The following is a 23,019-nucleotide window of genomic DNA, read 5'->3' on the forward strand; positions in this document are numbered from 1 at the left end:
ACTTTATAGAGGCTAGCTACTGTTAACAAGTAGGAAGTTTTTCCTCTTGGGCGGTCAAGCCAGGCTGCACTTAGGTCGAGGGTAGTAAGTGGTGGTGCAGGGCTTCCGGTGCTCCCTCTTCCCTGGCCGATTCTCAGTTGGGTGCCTAAAGGTCTTGGGGATGGTGACTCTGAGCTTAGCAGCAGATGTCGCTGTCCTCAGTCTCCACCTATGTCCCGTACCTGGCTCTCACCAGAAACTCCTACCTTCTTTCTGCGCTTCCCAAAGCAAGACACACCCTGGAGGGAAAATACCTAGCGACCAGAAGTGGGGACCACAGTTATCTTTAGTCGCACCCATCTGAAGTCGAAGGCGGGTCTCAACTTCCCGGCTGGTAGCAGCGCGGCCACCCAAGTTGGGTCCCGCCCCTTTCCTTTCGAGCCCCTCCCAGGAAGGCTCCGCCCCCTGCAGTCGGACCCGCCCAGCGAGGCCGGGGTTGGCCAGCGCCGGGGGTGGGCGTGGCCGGAGGCTCCCGAGCGCCGTGTACGTCACCGAGCGGCGCCGAGGCCGCGGGCTGAGCCGGAGGCGGTAGCTGCCGGGCGGTTGGCTCCCGCATTGGGGCCCGGACCCTAGCCGCGGCGGGAAGCGAGGCCGCAGCCGGTATCGGGGAGGGGCGGGGAGCGGGATCCTCGGCGCGGGCGCTACTGGTTCCGACCCGGTGCCGCCTTCCGCGTGCTGCGCTGTGCGCCCAACCCTGCACGGCGAGCAGGTTCCCTCCGCGTGTGCGGCCCTGTCCTCCTGCGGGCGCCGCTCGGGCTTCCCTGTCCCCGGAGACAGCCGGGCGAGGGTCGATCGGGGCGCAGAGGGAGTCCCGGGCCGTGGGGGCCCCGCGCCCTGCGGCCTGGTTCCTTGGTTTACCCCCTGCGCCCCGCCCCTCCAGGCCGCGGAAGATGACCACACTCACGCGACAGGACCTCAACTTTGGCCAAGGTAGGGAGGCCAGACCGGCAGACCCAGAGGGAGGGGTCTGGGCTTCGGGCTTCCCCGGAGCACCGGCGAGTGTCCCCTTTTACAGTGGTGGCCGACGTGCTCTGCGAGTTCCTGGAGGTGGCCGTGCACCTAATCCTCTACGTGCGCGAGGTCTACCCCGTGGGCATCTTCCAGAAACGCAAGAAGTACAACGTTCCGGTCCAGGTGAGCGCACACCGCAGGGTTGGGCCCCTGGTGGCCCCAGAATCTCAGAGTGGGTAAAAGAATTTTATCCCGCCACCATCAGGCCTCCTCTTTCTGGTAGCCCTGCAGTTACTGTAGAGCTTTCCCTGGCCTTCCCCTTGCCAGAAGTTACAGAACCTCAAATTAGAGTTGTCCTGGGGGCCTATTCTAAAAGAGCTCCTGCAGCCAGCATGGTGACATACAGCTCCTCAGAACGCTGAGGCAGGAGGATTGCACATTCAAGGCCAGCCTGGACAGCTTAGTGAGACCCTGTCTCAAAATAAAAAAGGGCTGGGTTGCAGCTTAGTGGTAGAGTGCTTGCCTAGTTTGTGCAAGGCCCTGGGTTCCACAGGGTGAGGGAACTAGCTAGCTCCTCAGCCAACCAGCCAGCCAGAGGGGAGCCTTAGTTTGGGGAGAGGATTCCCAGAAGTTTCCAGCACTTTCTTCCCCATTCATTGGCTCTTTAATGGGTGTTTAAGGTTAAAAGGCAGATAAAGCAGTAAACATGCTGTGCTATATCCAATCCCTAAAGTGCCTGTTCCATAGAAGGCACATTAGAATACATGACCACTGGATATTGGAAGTGGTACAAACTTAAAGGTTATACAGGGAAAAGGAAAAGCCAAATAACAACCAATATGTCCTAGGTGTGTACTTAAGACTTAAGAGATGAAATAATTGAAGCTCAGAAAAGTTAACTAATTTTCCCAAAGCCACACAGCTCCTTAGTGCTTAATTTTCAAACTCTGATTAAGTTTGTTGAGATTCTCTGAGAAAATGGCCATGGGCACAAATATAACTTGGTGCACAATTTTAGGGACTTTTCGGACTCTTTGAAAATCCCATTCCTAATGTTCCATTAAATGCTAGTGTTGAGACTGAATTATTCTTTGAACTTTTCTTTACCATGGATAAACTCATAATTTTTAGCCCCATGAAGGGAAGCCAGATCTCTTGGGCAGGGAGCCCTGGGGAGCTGCTGGGTTTCTGTTCAAAGGCAAGCGGTCGGGTGGCGTGTCAGTTTTCCCCCGTGCTTCTGGCCTCAGCAGCCGTGTGGGGTTGTATGCAGATGTCCTGTCACCCGGAGCTGAACCAGTACATCCAGGACACACTGCACTGTGTCAAGCCACTTCTGGAGAAGGTGAGGGGACACCAGGCCCTTCCACCCCGACACCCCAGTCTGTTCCTCTTGAGTGGAGTGATGCTGAGACTCTGTGGGCCTCCATGGCTCTAATACCCAGAATCCTGTTCCCTGCACTCCCTACCGATGGACAGGCCCCAGGGCATGTGGGCCACATTTGGGGAGCCTTCTGCGGGGGGCTGGAGCCTGGGCTAGCTGGGCTGGCCGAATGGGGGCTGCCCCAGAGGGTCTGAGTTCCTGCCATGTCTGCCCCCACCATAAGTTCTGTCTGGCTGGGGCCCCAGGCTTGCCTTTCCTTCCTGTCCTGGTCTTAGGCTTCCTGGGCCTCCATGGCGCCACCCTCTCCTCCCAGCTGCACCTCTCGTGTCCTGGGGTGCCACTCTCTGGGCTTTCAGGAGCCTTGGGCTAATGGTGGAGGTGGCCAGGGAGTACCCTTTGCTACCCTTCCTTGGGCAGGGAGGGGCAGGGGGGCAGGGTAGAGTGCCCAGCTCTGGAGCTCTGGTGCCTGTCCTTGCAGAATGACGTGGAGAAGGTGGTGGTGGTGATCTTGGACAAGGAGCACCGCCCGGTGGAGAAGTTCGTCTTTGAGATCACTCAGCCTCCGCTGCTGTCCATCAGGTGGGCTGCTGTCCCTGCCACCTGCTGGCTGGCTGTGACCTGGAGCAGTGACCCCTCTACCCCACTGAAGGCAGCCTCTGACCACCTGAGAGGAGAAATTGGCAAGATGTGCCATTTCTTGAGACATGGGTGGCTACATCTTTGTGGACAGTACACAGTTGTCATGGTTGCACTTAAAAATCCTAGCATTGGTGACTGCTAGTCCTGACCTCATTCTGTGGAGACACCAAGGTCCAGAGTGCCCCAGTTTCCCAACTTAGCATCAGTCCGTAGTGAACTAGAAGTTGGCTTTGGGCACTCAAATGCTTCCTATCGGAGGTCGGCACTGGACCTGGCACCAACCTGTTTCCACTGGCCGCATGGCCCCAGACAAGCCCTTCCCCTTCTGGCCTGGTGTGCAGAGTCCTGGCTGCATCCTGGCTCTGCTGCCTGACTCCACTGGAACCGCCTGGGAGGTCCCTGTGCTCTTCCTCCATTGTGTCGGGGGTGGGGGGCTGGGCTGGCATCCTCAAGGACACTGCAGGGGCTCTGGGCCTGGAGGAAGGGTGCCTGTGTAACTGGAGACCTCCTCTTGCTCTCAGCTCTGACTCTCTGCTGTCCCACGTGGAGCAGCTGCTCCGAGCCTTCATCCTGAAGATCAGCGTGTGTGATGCTGTCCTGGACCACAACCCCCCAGGTCGGTGACCTCCCCCTAGTGTGTCCCTGGCTGCCTTGGGTTGCTCTGTTCCCTGTTTGGCTATACCAACCCTGGTCTTGACCTTCGTGCCCACCTCCTGGGAGCTTCCCTGATTGACTCCACCTGGCTTCAGCCTTCTAGCGACTGTGTCCCCTCTTAGCCCTCAGCGCACACTCTGCACCATGGGGTTTCTGAGCCAGCTGGGGAGGTGGGACAGGGCTGGGCCCAGGGCAAGCTCCTGGTGGCTCAGCCTTGATCAGACTCTCGCCTCTCCAGGCTGCACCTTCACAGTTCTGGTGCACACGAGAGAAGCTGCCACCCGCAATATGGAGAAGATCCAGGTCATTAAGGTGAGATGAGACCAGTCTGGCAGGGACAGAATGGCCACTGGGGGGCTCTGAAGCACGATGCCACAGCTGCAGGCATGAGTGTGTTGTGGCTCTTGTCCTCGGGTGCTGGCAGCAGTGCCTGGCACCCGGCAGGTTCCCATGAGTGTTAATTGTGTGGCTGTGTGCCTGGTCCTGCTCCATCTGGGCACCCAGAGCAGAGAGGAGCCCAGATGGAGCCACATGCAGGGGCTGCCAGCTCATCTTGCCTCTTCTGAAGTGGGGTTCTCAAGGGAGGGGTCCTTACCCACCCATTTCAGATTCAGTGCTTGAGGCTTGGAAATCACAAGAGGTTCCAGCCTTCCTGGTGGGGAAGCCCATGAATCTACATTGCCAGTAGCTCCCCAGGGATTCTGAGGACCCCAGCTCTGGAGGGGAGGGTTTGCAAAGGGAGGGCTGGCCAGGGTCCCACTGTCCCACCCCTCTTTGTGGGTCACCTTCCTAGGACTTCCCCTGGATCCTGGCAGATGAGCAGGACGTCCACATGCACGACCCCCGGCTGATCCCCTTGAAGACCATGACATCAGACATCTTAAAGGTGAGCTGGCAGAGGAGGTCCAGCCCAGAGCCCAGGCTTGGAAGAGGACTAGGGAGGTTCCATCCCCTTCCCCCTCCCTCCACTTGGGCAGAGGCCACCTGCCACCTGTGAGCTTGCCAGGGGGTGGCAGTGGCCCTCACTGAGGCTGCCTGCTTCTTCTCATTAGATGCAGCTCTACGTGGAAGAACGAGCTCACAAAAGTAGCTGAGGTGCACCTGCTACCCTGATGAGGGGGTCCCCAGCCCAGGGCAGCGCTGCAGGGCCACCCAGACTCCAAGTGCTCTTACTGCCTCTGTGTACAGATGCCACCTCCAGCCCAGGACTGCTCAGGCTGGTGGCCTCCATGGACAAGGCCTCCCTAGAAGGGCAGTCGGGACACTGGGACTGTGATATCTTGGTCTCTTGGCTTCGGCTGGCCAACACTGTCTGTCTCAAATACTGTGCTGTGAGTTACTTCAATAAAAGGGCCCCAAGGGCTGACTGGGCTGTCACTAACTAGAGCAGGGACAAGTGCAGCGAGCCAGCCTGGGCTGCTTCTCTGTCGGGGTGCCAGCACCCCACCCCACCTGTAAACTCAAGCCCAGGCTGGTTTTACTGGAAACATTTATTTTGACAAAACATCTGCCCAAGGCTGGAACTGGGGCTGGAGCTCCGGGGCAGGGACCTCACTGCGCACTACAGGCTCAGCTCTTGCCTGGAGGGACCCTCCCTTTGTCCTGGACAGAAGATGGACGGATAGCTGCAGATGACCACAGGCTGTCCTCTGGCCCATGGAGATGAAGTGGGAAGGGACACTAGGAAGCCTCCCCCTGTCCCTGCAGTGTCTCAGGCAGAGTCCCGGAGGGAGCCAGGCTCCTGCTGGTCTTGGGGCTGATGATGATGCTGCTGTTAGTGACACGGGGCCCATACCAGCCTGCCCAGAACTGGGTGTCCTTGCCCCCGTGCTGGAACAGGATGTGGCGGACGCCTGGAGGGTAGTCAGAGAAGGTGTGGGAGACCTGGGGAGAGGAGGTAGCCACGGTTACTGGGGACGGGGATGAAGAGGGGTGACCCTCCTCCAGCCAGGTCCCGCCCCTGTTTGCTGCCATCCTGGCGCTGGGAGAAGGGTGGGCAGCAGGTGAGGCCTCACCTCTGTCCATGTCGCGTCGTTCCACTGATGGACAGTCACGGGTGGGGGCTCGAAGGAGGCCAAGACGATGTAGTCGGCGGAGGCCAGCTGCACCCGGATGTGGTAGGAGCAGCCACAGTCGGCCCTGGCAGCGAACCTGGGGGCGGTGGGGGGGTTCAGCTGCCATCAAGAGCCACTGAAGGCTGCCCTGGGGGCGGGGGCAGGCCAAGCCCAGGACCTGAGCTTGCTCCCTCTGCCAGCTGCTCTGCCCAGGAGGCCCAGCTGGCCTTGGCACTCCCTGTGCCCTGGGGTGCAGTCTATCCATGGGGAGCCTTAGTTAACCCCATTTGAGAAAACGGGCAACCTTTGAGCATTCTACTAAAGATCTGACCCCAAAACAAAAAGGTCATCTACAGAGACCAAGGCACCATCTGTCTAAGCTGTGTCACCTGTGTCACAGTGGCCCAGAACATTCAAGTTGGGGACCTGTGTGGTGGGGGCTGGCAGAGCTCACCTCTCCTCAGTTCAGCCACCCTTCAAACATCACCCCTTCTCTCTCAGAGGTGGCCCTGGGACCTGCTGGACCTAGTGCCCTGCTTCTGCATGGCCCAAGCCAGTGCCTCACAGTTCTGTGTGGGCAGGAGCCCTGGCAAGTGCCGTGGGATGGGCGGGTGCAGCCGGTGGCAGAGCAGGTGCAGAGCATGCCTGAGGCCGAGCCCTGTCCCCAAAGCTGTAAATTCAGAAAGTGTGTGGAGGTGCCCACAGAATCCAGAGGGCAGCGTCCCCTGCTACTCCCAGGCTTTAGTGACTATTTTCATCCATAGGCCTCAGTCTCCCGCCTGCAAACGGGCCAAAGTGTCTTGCTGACTACATTGTGGAAAGGGAAGGGGACTGGGTGTTGGGTCCCTAGACAGGCAGCCCTAGCCCCCAGGATGCTGCTGGCACAGCAGGGGGCGCTCACCATAGGCTCTCTGACCCAGTGACTATGGCAGGAGGGGAGGGAGAGGGTGCATGGTGGAGACACTGGCCTTGGGCCCCACTCACCAGTCCTTCACCACGATTTCAGGCCGGAATGTGTCCAGCAGCTCCTCCCAGTAGCCCTCGGCCTTGAGGTCCACCAGCTGGGACTTGAGGCACATGCTGAGGAACAAAGGGCAAGGCTGTCACACCCAGACGTGCTATGCAAGACTCTGTGGGCCCAGTGAGGTGGCCCAGGAACCCAGGGGCTGCTCTCAACCGCTGCAGGACTCCAGCGTCCACTTGGGGGCAGACCCATGGGAAACAACATGTAGGTGATGTGACCTGCTTGGGCCTGGGCAGCATCTGATCCCAGTTGAAAGGCCCAGTCTCCTGGTGGCTGTGGAGGGCCTTCTATGACTCCACTCCTAGATCAGGACCGCCGGTGGACACCCTGCCTTACCCTACTGCCCCGTGAACTCCTGGCGGCCTGAAACTCCTCTCCCCCTGCCTGGACATGAAGCTTACTGGCTCCAGGAAGCTGTGGGCTCTGAATGTGTCTGGGAACTGCCTCCCCCAAGCTTCCTGAGGCCCTCAGGTAGGCCTGAGGTTTGCAAAGGTGTCCTGGTCCTCAGCCCTCAACCCAAGCCTGCTGGCTTCAGCCCGACTTACCCGTAGGAGGTGACAAAGTACTTCTTGACTTGGGGGTCAGGAAAATCTGTGCCATGCTCTCCAGGGAGGCTCTCCACCTTCCAGTGGTCCCCCCCATTGGAGTCGATTCGCCAAGACCCCATATCCTCTAGGAGAAATGGAACTGAGGTGAGATCCCTGCGGAAAGCTGAGGCCCACCTTCCCCAGCTGTCCGGCTTTCAGGCCAGTGACACTGCAGCCAGGGTCAGTCCCCCACCAGCTGAAGAGCATCTCACCTGTGCCTCAGGGCCCCCAGTACATTCCCACCTGGGTCCCCGTGCTGGGCTCTGACCTGGACTCATTCCCTCCCGCTCTGTTCTGATCTGGCTTGGCTCCTAAGGTGCAGTTCAGTTCTTAAAATTAAATCTCAAAAGAGCCTGTGAGAGTGCTTGGTCCCCAGGACTGATGTGAGTTCCATCAGTGCACGCCACTCACTTGACCACTGGCCTCCCCTGACGTCCAGGAGGAAGAGGATGTCAATTAACTGCATAACCACAATCCACAATCCAGGAGGACTGGCTGGAGGGTTTCAGGGAACTTGTTATTCCAATATGACTCTACCGTGGCAAAAGTGGCCAGTGGGGACAGGCACCCTGGTCTAGTGGCTGCAGGAACCCTGTGTTCAAGGACCTCCATCGGGTGGGCTCAGCAGGTGCCGGGCGCCTCCTCCTCACACTGAGCTCAGAGGAGCTGAGCAGGCGACAGTGCCCCTCGGCTGAGGCTGCCCAGGCCGTCGCCACCGCAGCTTTTCCATACTGCTCACCCAACGGGAGCCCACACACCTGGCCCCCATGTGGCCTGGGGGTTTCCCAAGAGAGAACCAAGAGAGTAATGCAGAACCACGGGGGCTATGCTGGTCTGAGCTTAGGCCCAGGGAAGGTCCAGGCAAGCCTGGGGTGACTGCTGCCAGATGCAGGCCCAGCCCCAGGCTCTGGGAGGCCCCATTGGCTGAGTGGGCAGCTTATGGACAGAATCTGGAGCAGGCAGGAAGAAGGCTGGGCACTGGCAGTGGGCCTCTGAGAGGGCCTGAGCCTTTGTTAGTCCGGAAGGGATCTCAAGACTGCCACTTCCAGATCTCAGGGCAAGTCATCTCAGGGCCCACAGCACCCGCCTAGCAAATGGAGCTGCCTTCAAGGCCAATGAGGACGAAGAGAAAACCAGTGGAAAATGACCTAAGTGCCCAGATGAGGCCTCTTAATCGCCACTGTGTCCTGAAAGGAGCCTGGTGCTCTGGGCATGGTAGGTGCTAAGTGAAGGAAGGAGGAAACAGACACAAGAAGCCCCCTGGAAAACACAAATGTACTACAGGCGACACGTGGGTCTCAAACTATGACTGGAGTCACCTCTGGATCCTCACTTTTTGCAGAGGAGGGTTACCACATCTGGAATATCCTTAGACAAGTGCCGGGTGCAGAGAAGGCCCTGGAGAGCAAGGCAGCTTGTGCTGAGCTAAGGGGACAGGCGGATCTGCAGCGTGTTCATCCAGCGAACACCTCTGGGCACCTGCCACGCGACGGCATCTTTGTGGGCACTGTACAGTGGCTCATTAGGGCCTCTGGAACTTCAAGTTTGTACCAGAGGGGAGAAAACTGTAGTGTGAACAGTGCTGCTACGGGGCGGTAAACGGTAGGCAATAGGTGGGAGGCACTGTGTTTAGATGGGAGGTCAGGGCAGGTCTCTGAACTGAGACCTGAAGAATGGAGAGGAGCCAAGGTGTTAGGGGACTGGAATAGCAAGTGCAAGTGCCCTGAGGTTCAGAAAAGCCAAGGAGCCAGCGCCGTGGTAGCCCCAGCCCACCTTCAGCACACGGGTTGCGTAGGAGGTTCCTGCGGAGGCTGCACAGAAAGTAGAAGATCTTCCAGTCGGACACGGGCTGGTCCCAGTCCTCTGTGACAAAGCCCTCGCGCAGGCATTTGCGCTTCCAGAGGGTCACAAGGTCGATGAGGTCTCGCCAGAGGCTGCAGACGGGCCGGCAGTGCAGCAGCAGCTGGCGGGCAGGCACATGCGTGAACAGCTCCAGCAGGATGTTCTCGGGCAGCTCGTTGATGCTGACCAGGGCCATGGTGGTGGAGGGTAGTGTGCACACAAGGGCCTGCAGGGGACAGTGGTGATGAGCCCAGAGCAGCCAGGTGGACCCTGAGATCCAAAGGACTGGCTCTTCTCCACTCCTGTTTCCTCTTTTGTGAAAACAAGGGGTTAGGGAGCATTCCCAGGGTCTTCCCATTGCACAGGGGTGGTCCCGTTTACACACATTTGGAAGAGTAAATAAAAGTAAGGTTTTAGGCACAGAGCAGGGCACGGCAGCCCACCTTGATGGCCCCAGCTACTTGGCTTCAAAGGCTGAGGCAGGAGGACAACAACCCCAGGAGTTCAAGATCAGCCTGGGCAAGGTAGTGACTTGTAGCTCAAAAAAAAAAAAAAAAAAAAAAAAATATTGTTTTCAAACCCCACCCCCAACTATAAAATAACTGCTCAATTCTGAAGCCAGGTGCCTGGGTGACCTGTCCTAAGAGTTTGCTGGGGCCACCTGTTGTATGCAGGTTCTGCGAAGGTTTGGTGATGGTCCTGCACTACTGTGAATTCAGAATACAGAAATCCAGCTTCCAGCCACTGACTAATGTTCCTTGGGGAGGGGCTGCTGCTGCAAACAGCTTCCCTTTCCCAAACCGCTCCCTTTGGCCTGGAATTCAGATGAGGAAACACACCCGGAGCGACCCTGCAGCGGTGGCTGGGCTGCCTTGGTGTGTCTGGCCAGGCCACTGGGAAATCTGTAGCCTGGGGGCTCCGGTGGGTGGGGGTAGGCTCTGCACTGTCACTCTGATGAGCCTGGTCTGCTGACATCTGGGGACAGAGTTCTCCAACCATGGATCAGAAGAGAAACTCGCTAGCTTCTTCTGATTTGGCACAGACGTGGCCAAAAGAGCTGCCTAGTCTTGTGAAACTCCCATCCCAGATTGCAGAGGGATGCGCACCCTGGCTCCTGGGGGAGCAGCATTTCAGTGGGCGGGGAACAAACTACAGCAGACAAGGTGCCGGTGCCTTGTGCGAAAATCCCTGGCGGAAAATCGCCACCAGGCCAGCACGGTGGCCAGCTCTTCCCACCCCGGGCTTGAAACTGCGCAACGTCAACTTCAAAATGCCCCCAACTTCCAAAAGCACCAAACGAGCGCCAGGCGGGGGCGCCCTGGAGCGCGCGGCGCCGGGTCGGTCTCGGGCTTCGGTGGCGCTCTGCCCCGCCTCCGAGTCCCCTTCCAAGTCCCCGGCCACCCGCCCCGCGGGGCGGTTCCGAGGTCGCCGCGACGTTTCCCGTGCGCACTCGCGCCGGCCAGGACGCCGCCTCCGGGGCGGGCTCCTAGGTGCCCGCAGCGCCCCTCTCCCGCGGCGCCGGGCGGGGAGGGCCGGACGCGGTGGGTCCAGTTGCGGTCCGCGCGCCGGGGCGCCGCCGAGGGACCCGCCCCGCCCGCGCCCCCTCCCCGGCCGGCGTCCGCGGGTCCGGTGGCCGCCCGGTGCCCTCCCGCGCGCGCCGCCCCTTCCCGCCCCGTCCCCCTGGGCCGCGACCTGGGCGCGGGGCCGCTCGGCGGCGGCAGCTCCGGTCAGCCTGGGGCCTGCGCCTCGCCGGCGCCGTCCGCTCTCGCCCCGCCCCGTCCGCCGGCGTCACGCGCCGCGCTCGGGCCGCCGCCCGCGCCCCCACCCCCGCCCGCCAGCCCGAAGAGGAGCCTGGGGTCCCCCGGGCCCGCCGCGCCACCCGGAGGCGCTCGGCGAAGACCATCCTGGCGTCTCGCGGCCGGGGTGGGGGCCGCGCCTCCCGGGATCTCGCGGCTGCCGGCGTTTCCCGAGCCTGAGTCTCCCTCTCCAGGCGGTGGTCAGCTCGGCAGCCGGCACCCACCTCTTCCCCGCTTCCTCCTTCTGCTGGGGAAGCCCAGTCGGCTGGGACTCGGTCCTGTCCCGCGCTGGCCACGCCTTAGACTTCTTTTCACCTGTTTACCGCACACGTTGGAGGTGGGGCCAGTTCTTCTCCCTGGATTCGTGGCCCCCTCCCCGGAGGGCCAGAGCTGACATTTTGGGTTTGGGCTGGGCTTTTTGTAAGCCTCAGCTGATGCAAAGATAAAAACCTCTTGTGTGTGTGTTTTTTTTTTTTTTTCCTTCGTTGTTAACTCACAACAATTTATCAAGCACCCATTTCAGACGGCTGAGAGGGTTGCACAGGCTGAGCGCTGCACGAGGGCTGGCCCAGCAGCATCGCTCCAGTCAGGGCTGCGCCTTCTCCATGGAAGGTGTCTTTTTCCCCTTTGGTCCCACCTAGCAGGGCCCTAATTAACTCATAATTGAGTGTCATAAATTTAACAAGTACTCACTAAGCACCTCCCTGTATGCTAAGCACAACTTCAAATGCTGTGGCCTCATCCAATGTCAACAGTGGCACTGCTCCCAGCAGCAGGTGTGCCAAGGGCTGCCCAGAGAAGCCCATCCACGGGCCCAGCCCTGTGGACGCTGTGGTGCCCGAGGCTGCAGGAGTGCAGTCTGTTGAGGGGTCTGCCCCACCACCAGGCCTGTGAGGAGCTGATTCCAGAAATACCAGCCCCTCTCTACTTTGGACAGAAGCCACACTAGAGCCTCTGCAGGTCCAGGAAGGGCACCCAAGAAGTTTGTCTTTCCCTCCAGAAGCCACAGGGCACAGGCTGGCTGGAACACTTTTATTCGGCAGCATGCGGCAGGCAAGGTCAGGAGGACACTGCTGTCCTTGGTGGGGCACTGCTGTGGGTGGGTTTTACTTTGGGGGGGTAGTGCTGGGCTGGAATAATTTCCAAGTTGTAGGGAGCCTAGCCAGGGCTGGAGGTGGACAGCTGGTCCCTGAAAACCATCTACCCTACTCATCCAAGGTTCACGTGTCCCCACCTTGCCCCCACCTAGCCTGAGTCACCCTGTCCCCTAGGACCCACCTGGCGGCGGGGCTTCGGTGATGGTAAGGGCAGCCCACACCCGCCTGCAGCCACCCTACCTGGGGCCTGGCTTGTCACCTCAGACCAGGCCAGAGCCTGGGGCTGAGCCACCTTTGGTGAGCAGGCAGAGTGAGGGTCAGGGGTGGCCACAGGGCAGAAGTGGCTGGCAGAGCCTGCCTCTGCTTCTCAGACCTGTCATCTTTCAGATCTGTCATTGTGAACGGCTGTCACAAATATGACAGGTGTCTTGCCTGCTCCTGCTCCAAAGACCCCCAAAGGACCCAGGGAGAAAGGGCCAGGGAGAGGTACAGGCAGACGTGGCCCAGCGTTCTAGCTGGAGACCCCTGTCCAGGAAGCCTGGGGATGCCCTGCTCCCTGCCCTCAGGGCTCCGTCTCTCGGAGGGACCCAGTTAGGCCGCCCCTGCAATTGTTCAGGTTGGGACCTCAGCGGGGAGCGGGTCCCCAGCATGGGGCAGCTGCCCAAATCCAGAGGCTCCACAGAGAAGAGGTGAGTAGGGGCAGGGACACACTGAAAGGCTGGGGACACCTGGCTTCCGCCTCCCCTTCCCAAACTCAGCCCTCCTCTGACAGCAGTTTACCAGTCAGGGTTCAGTTGATGGGGGGCCAGGGGGTGTCAGGGCAGCGGGGGCCCGATGGTGATGCTGCTGTTGGTGACCCTCGGGCCGTACCAGCCGGCCCAGTAGTGGGTGTCCACGCCGCCGTGCTGAAACCAGATGTAGCGGACGCCGGGAGGGTAGTTGGAGAAGGTGTGGGAGACCTGGGGTGGGGCAGGCAGAGGGAGGCCAGAGGTCAGGGCCACTCCCAGTGGCACTGCTGGGTGGGGGCTGGGGAGCCGCGGTCCAGTCTCCAGGATGGACCAGGAGCTCCAGACCCCGCTCTGTGCCTGGGGCAGATGGTCTCGCTCTGTGACTTGCCTTCCTCATCTGTCAAACAGCGAAATCCCGCCCAGGCCACTGGGCCCAAAGGACCTGACAGTGTCGGTGCATGGCCAGGCTAAAAAGCACACGATACGGGGGCTGGGGCGGGGGCTCAGGGCAGAGCGCTCGCCTAGCGTGTGTGAGGCGCTGGGTTGGATCCTTAGCACCAGTAAAATAAAAAAGTAAAGTGATAAAAACAGAGTAAGATTAACACTGCAGCCCCTCAGCCGCCCGGGAGCGGCTCCTAGGGGCCAGCGTCCTGTGCGGCCCTTGGCTAGGGGTCAGCGTCCTGTGCGGCCCTTGGCTAGCGCACGGGCGGTGCGGACAGCATTTCCACACTGCAGCAAGCTCCCGGGGACCCAGCAACCGCCTGTGGACCACCGCCTGTCTCTGTCCATCACGTGACTGGAATAGCTGTGCCTGGTCCCATGGTGACAGCAGGTGGAAGGCTGAGTGGCAGTGACAGAGGCTGGTGAAGCCTAAGGACTCTGTACCTGGCTGCTTCACAGGGCCCGGGCTTGTCTAGGTGACCCAGGTGCCCGTCTAGGCGACCCAAGTGCTGCTCAGCTCACCACGGGACTGTGTCCAGGTAAACGCACGCAAGCCGAGCAGGACGGGGGACCCTCAGGACCCCGAGCGGAGACCTGCGCTTTGGACGTAAAACGGGGTCAGAGCCCGAGGAATCAAGAAGGCCCGGGTTACGCTGCTGTGAGCGGGGACCCTCTGCGGTCACAGCTGAGAGCGGTCATCTGTGGCAGCCCTTCTGGACAGTTTGATCTTGGGAGCTGCCCCTGCCCAGCTTGCTGTCTAAGGGCGTCCCTGGTCACTGACTTCCTCCTTTTCTGAGGGAAGACTAGTCCAGGCAGCAGATGGGCCCAGGCGGGAGGCGGCTGGCTCTGAGCCCTGCAGTGGGAGCCCTGGGCCCGCCCCTGCCCACCAGGCCACGCACCTCCCTCCATCGGGCGTCGCTCTTCTGCTGGATCATCACTGGGTCTGGCTGGAAGGTCCCCAGAGGGGCGTGCGCAGAGGACAGGAGCTGGACGCACAGCTGGTACTTGGACCCGCAGTCTGGCCTGGCTGCGAACCTGTGGGCAGAGGGAGGCCCATGAGGGCCTGGGAGAGCGGGGGCAGGGTGGGGGTGGGGCGCCGGAGTGGCAGGCCCCACCCAGACCCTCGCCCCGGGCACTCACCAGTCCTTGACCTGGATGTCCGGTCGGGTGGTGTCCATCAGCTCCTCCCAATACCCTTCAGCCTTGAGGTCCACCACCTGGGACTTGAGGCAGGTGCTGGGGGCGGTGGAGGGTGGGACGGGGCTGGGACTGTCCCTCCCAGGGGCGGGAGAGACCCCAGGGTGAAGTGACTTGGGCTCCCCCCGCCCAGACCCCCGATCTTACTAATAAGAAGTCACGAAGTATTTCTTGACCTGGTCATTGGGGAACTCCTTCCGCTGGTCTTTGGAAAGGTCCTCCACCTTCCACTCATCGCCTCCGTTCACATCCAGGCTCCAGAACTCAAAGCCCTCTGTGGGAAAGCCGAATTCACCACGCAGGGAAGACAGTGGCCACCTGCTCCCAAGGCCCTTCCTCCCCACTCTTCTCCCTGGGTCTCAGCAGCCCCTCCAGCCCCATGCTGTGGGTCACTGCAGATCAATACTGCCCTCCACAGGTGCTTCCTGTGTCTGAGCCTAGGTAAGTGATTTCCATTGAGAGTCCGGGGCAAAACCCACCAGACCCCTTCTGTGTCAAGGGCCACACAGACCCTGGTCTCAGATGAGCTCTAACAATACTAGGCTGTGTGATCTTAGACAAGTTACTTTCACTCTCTGAGCTTTAGTCATCTCTGTAAACTGTAGTCAAGAATGGGAAGATACTGGGTGCAGTGGCACAAGCCTGTAATCCCAGTGGTTCAGGAGGCTGAGGCAGGAGGATTATGAGTTCAAAGCCAGCCTCAGCAATTTAGTGAGGCCCTAAGCAACTCAGCAAGACCCTGTCTCTAAATAAAATATAAAAAAGAGCTGGGATGTTGCTCAGTGGATGAGTGTCCCTGGGTTCAACTCAGGTACCAAAAAAAAGAAAAAAGAAAAGAAAAAAGGATGGGACGGGAAGCATCTCCTGCAGAGTGGCACATATTTAGCTTTTGGTGCCCTGTGCCATTTCTGTCACACAGGGTTTTTTTTTCTTGCTTCCTTTTTTTTTTTTTTTTTTTTTTAAATAATCTTTGTAAAATGTGAGGTTTCTCTTCACTCCTTGGCCACATCTGGTTCGAAGGCCATGTTTTGCCAAACACTGGTCAAGAAGAACATGCTGGGAGGGTGGGGGCGAGGGAGGCGGCACCTGGAAGCTCTGCACAGCTGGCAGCAGCTGTTTTGTCACCACTTGACACTAGAATTTGACCATGGAACAGAGCACAAGGTTGCCCTCCCACCCGGGTCCGCACGACAAGTTACAACGTGACGAAGGAAGAAGGGGGTGGCTGTGGAAGCCTTGTTTTGCCTGTGGGGGCACCATGCTGGAAAGACTGGGTGTCCCCTCTTCTATAAGCAGAAGCCCATGTCCTCTAGGACAGTCCTAGGAGTCCCAGGCTAGAGTCTGAAAATGAGGCCCAAAAAATGTGCCTCCAACTTATGTCTTGGGCACAATCAGTCCCCACTGGACAACAGTTCCTTTCCTAGGGAAGGTCACTGGAGAAATAATTGTGAGAGTCGAATAAGAAACACCACCCTTGGCCCCAGTCTGTCCACCTGAAAAATGGGTGCATGGACACTGCCCACCTCTAAGGGTTATGGCGAGAGCATAAAAGGACTTAGCTACAGGAAGTGGTCTGTATGTGTCAGCTGCTACCGTGTGTGTTGGGGCACACAGACCCCTCTCACCCACCTTCAGCACACGGGTTGTGCAGGAGGTTCCTGTGGAGGCTACGGAGGAAGTAGAAGATCTTCCAGTCGGCCACAGGCTGGTCCCAGTCCTCGGTGATGAAGCCCTCGCGCAGGCACTTGCGCTTCCAGAGGGTCACCAGGTCGATGAGGTCTCGCCAGAGGCTGCAGACCAGGCGGCAGCGCAGCAGCAGCTGGCGGGCAGGCACGTGTGTGAACAGCTCCAGCAGGATGTTCTCGGGCAGTTCGTTGATGTTGCCCACGGCCATGGCGGTAGCTTCTGGACACCCGCTGTGGTTATTGAAAAGCCGCACTACAGACCTGGCCCTCTCCCCAGAACCCGCTATTTGCAGCACCCAATAGTGGTGGAGGTTCCCATCCCAGCTGTCTTTGACTGTGTCAGGAAAGTCACTGTGCCTGCCTGAACTTCATCAGTCTCCTCCTCTAAATTTGGCCAAGAACAGTCCTTCCTTCCAGGGGTCATGGGCAGTCTAAGAAGCATGGGACACAGCAGGTGCTCAACACAAGGTGGGTTCTGTTTTTTTTCACTGACACCTCAGAACCACCTCTAGGGAGACTAGGGAGGTCCAGAGAGGTTGAAGGAACTGCCCAAGGTCATGCAGACAGGGGCAGAGGGGAGAAGGAGCCCGGTCCTTTCTGATTCTAGGGCTGCCCTTTTTCAATAGGCCCGTCTTTAGAGGAGGAATAACAGTGCCCAGCACAGGGCACCTGAGCCTGTCCAGGTCTTCTTCATGCTCTCCCTCTCCAGAGGAGAGGAGGGGGCAACGCTGGAGGGCGCTGGGGATACAAATCACTGTCCTCACAAGGTCCAAGGGGCTCGGCGACTTTCCCAAGATCACAGAGAAATGCCCTGCCTAGCTGGGACTGGAGAGGTGGGCCAAGGGCCAGGGCCCTGCCTACCTCCCCGCCCCCACCCCATGGCTAGGCTCAGCCCCAGCCCCCCAGCGCGACTGTGGCGCCCCATTCCCACCAAAGTCGGGACCGGACCTCAGCGCGTCCAAGGCGACCTCAGCTCGCGCTCCCGGCCCTGTCGCGGTGGGCGGTCGCCCTGCGGCGCTGGGACAAACCCCGCGGCCTGGGCCTGGTCGGCGCCGAGCCTCCCCGAGCGCACTGCGGCACGGCGAGAGCCACGGAACCCGCAGCCCAGCGCCCACGGCCGCGCCCCCTCCCCACGGCGCTCCGCGTCCCCACCCGCGGGTCACCTGCGCTCGTTGGCCGCTACGCGGTCCTGCTCGGCCTCCCGGGCTGCGCAGCCTGGGCCTGCGGTCGCCGAGGATGCGGCCCCGCCCCGCCAGTAGGCCCCGCCCATCAAAGCCCCGCCTCCGCAAGGCCCCGCCCCGTCCCCGCCAGACCACGCCCACTCCCTCCAGGCCCCGCCACGCCCCTGCTCCCCTTCTCTCCCTGCACCGCTCCTCTCCCTGCTCCCCTCCTCTCCCCTCCCCGCGCCGCTCCAGCCGGGGACGCGCCCCGCCGCCGCCGCGTAGGAAAATTACCTGCGCGGGGCGGAAGGAGCCTCCCACCCCCTACTCCGCCCAGGCCTCGCGCCCCGCAGGACCAGGCTCTCCCTGCCCCCTCGCCGCCTCGTCCCGCTGCCACCGCAGGGGCGAGCTGCGCGACACCCCACCTCGGACCCCCATCCCCCAATCAAAAGACCGACTCTGACCTTTGCCGGCCTCCCGGGTCCACCCAAGAACCCGCAGCCTCAGGCCTCCGGCCCGACGCGGGGACTGCGGGGCGGCCGGGCGCCCGGCCAAAGGCGGGGCGGGGCGAGCGCGGGGACCTTTAAGAGGCGCTGCCGCCCGGGCGCCCCGGTCTCGAGCGCGGCTGGACTCCTCGCCGCCGCCGCGAGACTCGGCACCCGCAGCGCTCCGGCTCCTCCTCCTCCCGCGACCGCGCTCCGCAGCGATGGACGGAGACGGTGACCCAGGTAGCCGCCGCCTGGACCCGCTCGCTCCAGCCCGGGAGGGGAGACAGGGCAGGCGGGCGAGTGCCCCCGAGGGTCCTCGGAGAGCGCGGGTCCCCGAGAGCCGGCGCGCAAAGTTTCACGCAAGCAAAGCCCTTGGGACCGCCTCGAGGCGGGAGGCCTTGAGGAGCGATAGGCAGGGAGGGAGGACTGCTGGGTTCCAAAACTGGCATTGGACTCCCCCGTTCCACCTGCTTCCTGAGGGTTTGTGGGGCTGGGGGGCTTCTGGGCGGAGGAGCCCCCAAGCTTTTTTCTTCCATCAGCTTCTTCCGTTTGTCCGCTGTGGCCCGTCAGCTGCCTGGACCCTACGGGTTTCTTGGGGTTACTAGCCTCTCCCCACCCATTTCAGTCTTCCCCTGGGGCTGCCTCTGGGTGGCAGGATGCCTAGTGGGACTAGACGAGCCTTGAGGAGGAACTGAGGGGCCGCTCCCCACCTCAGGTCCTCCAGATTGCCCAGTCATCTTTCCTAGCACCAAAGACCCTCCCCCATTCCTCCAGCTTCCTGTTGGGCCTGTAGGGGTCGCCTGCTGAGTCAGGGTGGGGACAAGACCTCCCTGCAGTTTGCCCTCACCCAATTTCTTCACCTAGTGGGTGGCTTTTGGCAGGCCAGGCCCCCTCTCCTGGCTCTGAAATTCCAGCTCCTGCATTCCCCTCCCAATCTGTGCCCCCACCCCCCCATGTCACACTCTTTACCAGGCCTGGGCCTGGTTTTTCCCAGGGCCCAGTTATTCCTGTGGACTCCAGGGGCCCATCCAGGTGAGTGAATCAGCCTGGAAGCAGCTTCCAGGCCCAGGTAACTTTCCTCCAGCAACAATGTGAGGAGTTGTGTGAGCGAGAGTGGGGGTAGGGGGCTGTAATCAGATCCGGAGCCTCAGTGCCAGACCAGGGGGCCAGGAGAGAGGACTGGGCAAGGTGCACCTTTCGGGGGAGCATCAGGTGTCCACTGGGGCTGGGGCAGGGCAGGTGTGTGTGGAGAGGTGAGGACACTGGGCCCAACTCCCCAGAGAGCTGCGGGCAGCAGAATGGCCAGGCATTTTCCTTTCTGCAGTGTGACCTGGAGAAGCTGCTCAGCCTCTCTGGGCCTCAGTTTTCTCTTTGCCAAAGGGAAGGGGTGAACCCATATATCATTAAAATGTGACCCTAAAATGCTAACCACAAAGAAGAGAAAGGGCAGCACTTAGTAAGGTTCACTGAGTTCCTGAGGCCTCACTGTGCGCACTGAGCTCTGAGATGGAGGTCAACCCGAGCTGGAGGTGCTGGTGACATCAGACTTGGGTGTAGGCTCTGCTACCTGTCCCTTCCCCCACCGCCACCTTGGCTTTCCAGGGCCCAACCTTCAGGAACTCCTCATCTTAGTTCTGAGAGTGGTGGCCTCCCCGCAACTAGCTGTCCCTCCTCCAGAGCTCCTGGGCACTGCATCTGCTTACTCAAGGCTTCCGTGGCCCAGCAGAGGTGGGCTAGGATCCAAGAGATGGTCCAGCCGGCCACTGCTGACATCTGCCCTCTGCCTTCCAGTTCACAATGTCCTCCCCTGCTCCTTGGGGGATGTGAACATCAGCACCATCAGGATGACCATTTCCAGATGAGAAAACTGAGGGTCAGGGATGGAAAAAGAACGGGTGACAAAAACTTCCTTTCCCAAGCCCCTAGAACATTTTCTTGTTTGATATACTACTTCCCACCCCCAAGTCACTCAGCAGTGGCTGGTTGGGGACAGTGGGTCTCCAGCCCCTAATCTTCAGGTCTAATATTACCTATCCTAGCATTACCTTTAGCAAGTCACTTCGCATCTCTGAGCCTGTCTGTTTTCACTTGGAAAATCAAAACCACAACTGGGCCTAAAAAATAACCCAACACATTATTTTGTTGGGACAGTGTGGTCAAAGGTGGCTCTAGAGCCAGAGTGGGCTCCAACACAGGTCCAGCTACTCATTAGCTGTGGATCACTGCTCTGTGCCTCAGTTTCCTCATCAATGAAATAGGGGCAGCCATGGGCTCAAGATTCTGCTGATTCTAGAATAATTGAAATGTCTAAAAACAGCACTTGACGTTGGCTAAGTGCCTGATAAACACAAGCTCCGGAGAGTACCGGGCGGGATGGTGTCTCCCAGACCTGATTCTGGCCCTTGGGTGAAGTCAGCCTAGTACAGAAAATGTTCATCATACCCCAAACAAAAGCTAGGAAGCCCTGGGAGGCCTCTGAACTTGGGCTGTGAGAGAATGTACTAAGGGGAAGTTCGGAAGGCTTCCAGAAGGAGGGGAGGGGAGCAGGGGTCCTGGAGGGTGTTTAGGAGGACTGAAGGGGTTGCTCTGGGACAATCCTGTCCATGGCAGCCATCAATTACGGTAGGATGGCTGCTGTCATTTGTTCAAGGGTGGAGTTTCCCGCCAAGCAGGGGAAAAAGACCAATGTGGCAATTATTCAGACCTAGGGGACCCATCTTAGTTCTGCACCCTTGGGCTTCCTCCCTGTGCCTCGGTCTGGAGTCCCAGAAACTCTGTCCCCAGCTGTGGTTGCCCCAGGGTGGGTGGAGGGCCTATCTGGGGCGCGGAGGAGGACCACTGGAGGTTACAGCCGCCTCTCCCCTGGTCACAGAGAGCGTGGGCCAGCCGGAGGAGCAGCCGGAGGAGGCGTGTGCGGAGGCCGAGGAGGAGCAGCCCGGGGAGGAAGAGGCATCAGGCGAGGAGGAGGCGGCGGCGTACCTGGCGGAGCTGCCCGAGCCGCTGCTCCTGCGCGTGCTGGCCGCTCTGCCGGCCGCCGAGCTGGTGCAGGCCTGCCGCCTGGTGTGCCTGCGCTGGAAGGAGCTGGTGGACGGCGCCCCCCTGTGGCTGCTCAAGTGCCAGCAGGAGGGGCTGGTGCCCGAAGGTGGCGGCGACGACGAGCGAGACCACTGGCAGCAGTTCTACTTTCTGAGCAAGCGGCGGCGCAACCTGCTGCGCAACCCGTGCGGGGAAGGTGAGGGTGACGTCCCTGGCCCCGCGCCTGGGGAGCGGGCAATCAGTGCCAGCCCCTCCTGCTGGCGCAGCGTCACATGAGATGAAGACTTTGGCTCAGGGCCTAGCACCCAGCAGCCCCTGTTAGCACTATTACCAACAGCTCCCCAGCCACCTGCTCCTGGGGGGCCTCTTTCCCAGGGGGGGTGGGACTGGCCCTGTGGACAGCCATCCCAGGGAAGAATCAGGAAGTGCCCACCATTCCACCCCCCATCGTCTGCACACTCCTGATTCCGTGAAAGTACCACGTTCACGGTGTCCCCACTGTCGTGGCGAGAGCCAGCCCTGCTGCAGCTTCAGCAGGCACTGGGTGACCAGGGTGGGGCCATCGTGTTCCTACAGAAGACTTGGAGGGCTGGTGCGACGTGGAGCATGGTGGGGATGGCTGGCGGGTGGAGGAGCTGCCTGGAGACAGTGGGGTGGAATTCAGCCACGATGAGAGCGTCCAGAAGTACTTCGCCTCCTCCTTTGAGTAAGAAGATGGTGTGGGGGAGGGCGGGTGTGGGGGGCTCCTCTGCGTCCTAACTCCAGTTCTTCCAGGTGGTGTCGCAAAGCACAAGTCATTGACCTGCAAGCTGAGGGCTACTGGGAGGAGCTGCTGGACACCACCCAGCCGGCCATCGTGGTGAAGGACTGGTGAGAGTCAGTGGGGACGGATGGATTGGGATGGGGAGGGGAAAGCCGAGGGGACACCACCTCTAGTGTTGTGATCACGGGGGCCACAAGTCTGCAAGCGTTGACAGCTTCCAAGTTCTTAGGAAAGGGTGGAAAGCCGTCTCGGCCTGAGTTTCAAATGTTGGCACAGGGAGGTCAATAGTCACCGTCTGAACAAAGTGACTCTGTGAGCTGGCTTTGGCCGAACTGGGGTTTAGTCCTTGTTTTGGATCTTGGGCCAGTTCCTTTCTCTGTTTGGCCTCGGTTTCCTCATCTGTGAAGTGGGTCGCTGGTCGCACTCCGGCGGGGTAGGGACCCTGGGCGCACAGGAGACCTGTGGGAGAAGGCGGGTCCCCAGCCGCGCCCAGCAGGCCCGGCACTCTGTCTGGCAGGTACTCGGGCCGCAGGGACGCGGGCTGCTTGTACGAGCTCACGGTGAGGCTGCTGTCGGAGCACGAGGACGTGCTGGCCGAGTTCAACAGCGGCCAGGTGGCGGTTCCCCCGGACAGTGAGGACGGCTGGATGGAGGTGAACCTGGCGGGGGCGCCTGGGCGGGCGCGGGCGGGCGCGGGCGGGCGAAGGGGCGCGCTCCTGCAGAGAACCGAGCTGCGGCTGCAGGCGGGTCGCCGCGCGGGACCAGCCCGCGAGGCTGACGCCCTGCGTCCTCCCTAGATCTCCCACACCTTCACCGACTACGGACCTGGCGTCCGCTACGTCCGCTTCGAACACGGGGGACAGGACTCCGTCTATTGGAAGGGCTGGTTCGGGGCGCGAGTGACCAACAGCAGCGTGTGGGTGGAGCCCTGAGAACCCCCTGCTGCTCCCCAGCCGCCCTGCCCCGCGGCGCGGAGGCCGGGGTGGACAAGCCTTAACTTAGTCGCCAGCACCTCGCCCAGCCGTGCCCACCTCGCCCCGCCGTGCGCGCCCCGCCGCCCTCCCAGCCCCACGCGGCGCCTTCGCTGGCTCACATTCGCTTCTGTCGGCGGCGGCTAGTCGTCGCCGGCCGCTTCTAGGGTGTAAGATCCGAGGGGCGCGGGCCTGCTGCTGAACCCGCACCCAGCACCGTGCCTGCCACAAAAGGGGGTGCAGAATAAATATTGTTTGTCCAAGGAGGGAATGAATGAACTGCGGATGAATGGGCACCTCTCCCTGCCCGTCCTTCTTGGTCTCCTGAGGCCCCGGCCCAGCTTGGAAAAATACTTGGTGGGGCTCCAGCTGCTCCGGTTTCCAGGGGCCCTTGGGCTGCTATGGAGCCTGGGCAGAGTGGCCGGACAAAGACGGAATTGTGAGGCTCAGGAGGTGGCGAGCTGGGCCTGGCGCCTGACTGACACC

General features: G+C 60.6%; 4 protein-coding genes across 8 annotated transcripts; 2 read left to right on the top strand and 2 right to left on the bottom strand.

Moving 5' to 3' along the window:
* Positions 1-537: 537 nt before the first annotated feature.
* On the top strand, positions 538-5,041 carry Mad2l2 (mitotic arrest deficient 2 like 2). Its single transcript, XM_076863368.1, has 9 exons — positions 538-639; positions 920-969; positions 1,055-1,173; positions 2,261-2,332; positions 2,850-2,950; positions 3,532-3,626; positions 3,903-3,976; positions 4,458-4,550; positions 4,717-5,041. Exons 2-9 carry the CDS (start codon positions 930-932, stop codon positions 4,756-4,758), a joined length of 636 nt encoding a protein of 211 aa, XP_076719483.1. The 5' UTR covers positions 538-639; positions 920-929; the 3' UTR covers positions 4,759-5,041.
* A 98-nt stretch (positions 5,042-5,139) lies between these two features.
* Positions 5,140-11,250, bottom strand: Fbxo6 (F-box protein 6). 2 transcript variants are annotated; one of them, XM_076863370.2, is made up of 6 exons: positions 11,192-11,250; positions 9,103-9,397; positions 7,288-7,414; positions 6,703-6,798; positions 5,680-5,815; positions 5,140-5,548 (listed from the first exon to the last, which is right to left on the bottom strand). In XM_076863370.2, the coding sequence occupies exons 2-6, from the start codon at positions 9,365-9,367 to the stop codon at positions 5,345-5,347; spliced, it is 828 nt and encodes a 275-aa protein (XP_076719485.1). In that variant the 5' UTR covers positions 9,368-9,397; positions 11,192-11,250; the 3' UTR covers positions 5,140-5,344. The 2 variants fall into 2 exon arrangements, with proteins under 2 accessions (XP_076719485.1, XP_076719484.1); XM_076863369.2 differs by lacking the exon at positions 11,192-11,250 and adding an exon at positions 10,864-10,946.
* A 735-nt stretch (positions 11,251-11,985) lies between these two features.
* Fbxo44 (F-box protein 44) lies at positions 11,986-17,365 on the bottom strand. 3 transcript variants are annotated; one of them, XM_076861291.2, is made up of 6 exons: positions 17,279-17,365; positions 16,060-16,335; positions 14,578-14,704; positions 14,374-14,469; positions 14,133-14,268; positions 11,986-13,023 (listed from the first exon to the last, which is right to left on the bottom strand). In XM_076861291.2, the coding sequence occupies exons 2-6, from the start codon at positions 16,322-16,324 to the stop codon at positions 12,880-12,882; spliced, it is 768 nt and encodes a 255-aa protein (XP_076717406.1). In that variant the 5' UTR covers positions 16,325-16,335; positions 17,279-17,365; the 3' UTR covers positions 11,986-12,879. The 3 variants fall into 3 exon arrangements, with proteins under 3 accessions (XP_076717406.1, XP_076717405.1, XP_076717407.1); XM_076861290.2 differs by having other exon boundaries at positions 16,060-16,346; XM_076861292.2 differs by lacking the exon at positions 14,374-14,469 and having other exon boundaries at positions 14,607-14,704; positions 16,060-16,346.
* Fbxo2 (F-box protein 2) lies at positions 16,490-22,785 on the top strand. 2 transcript variants are annotated; one of them, XM_076861288.2, is made up of 6 exons: positions 16,490-16,583; positions 20,636-20,995; positions 21,376-21,505; positions 21,574-21,669; positions 22,080-22,215; positions 22,360-22,785. In XM_076861288.2, the coding sequence occupies exons 1-6, from the start codon at positions 16,538-16,540 to the stop codon at positions 22,492-22,494; spliced, it is 903 nt and encodes a 300-aa protein (XP_076717403.2). In that variant the 5' UTR covers positions 16,490-16,537; the 3' UTR covers positions 22,495-22,785. The 2 variants fall into 2 exon arrangements, with proteins under 2 accessions (XP_076717403.2, XP_076717404.2); XM_076861289.2 differs by lacking the exon at positions 16,490-16,583 and adding an exon at positions 17,489-18,003.
* The last annotated feature ends 234 nt before the right edge of the window (positions 22,786-23,019 follow it).

The sequence above is a fragment of the Callospermophilus lateralis genome, chromosome 7 (genome assembly GCF_048772815.1).
Source record: "Callospermophilus lateralis isolate mCalLat2 chromosome 7, mCalLat2.hap1, whole genome shotgun sequence".
NCBI classification, from domain to species: Eukaryota; Metazoa; Chordata; class Mammalia; order Rodentia; family Sciuridae; genus Callospermophilus; species Callospermophilus lateralis.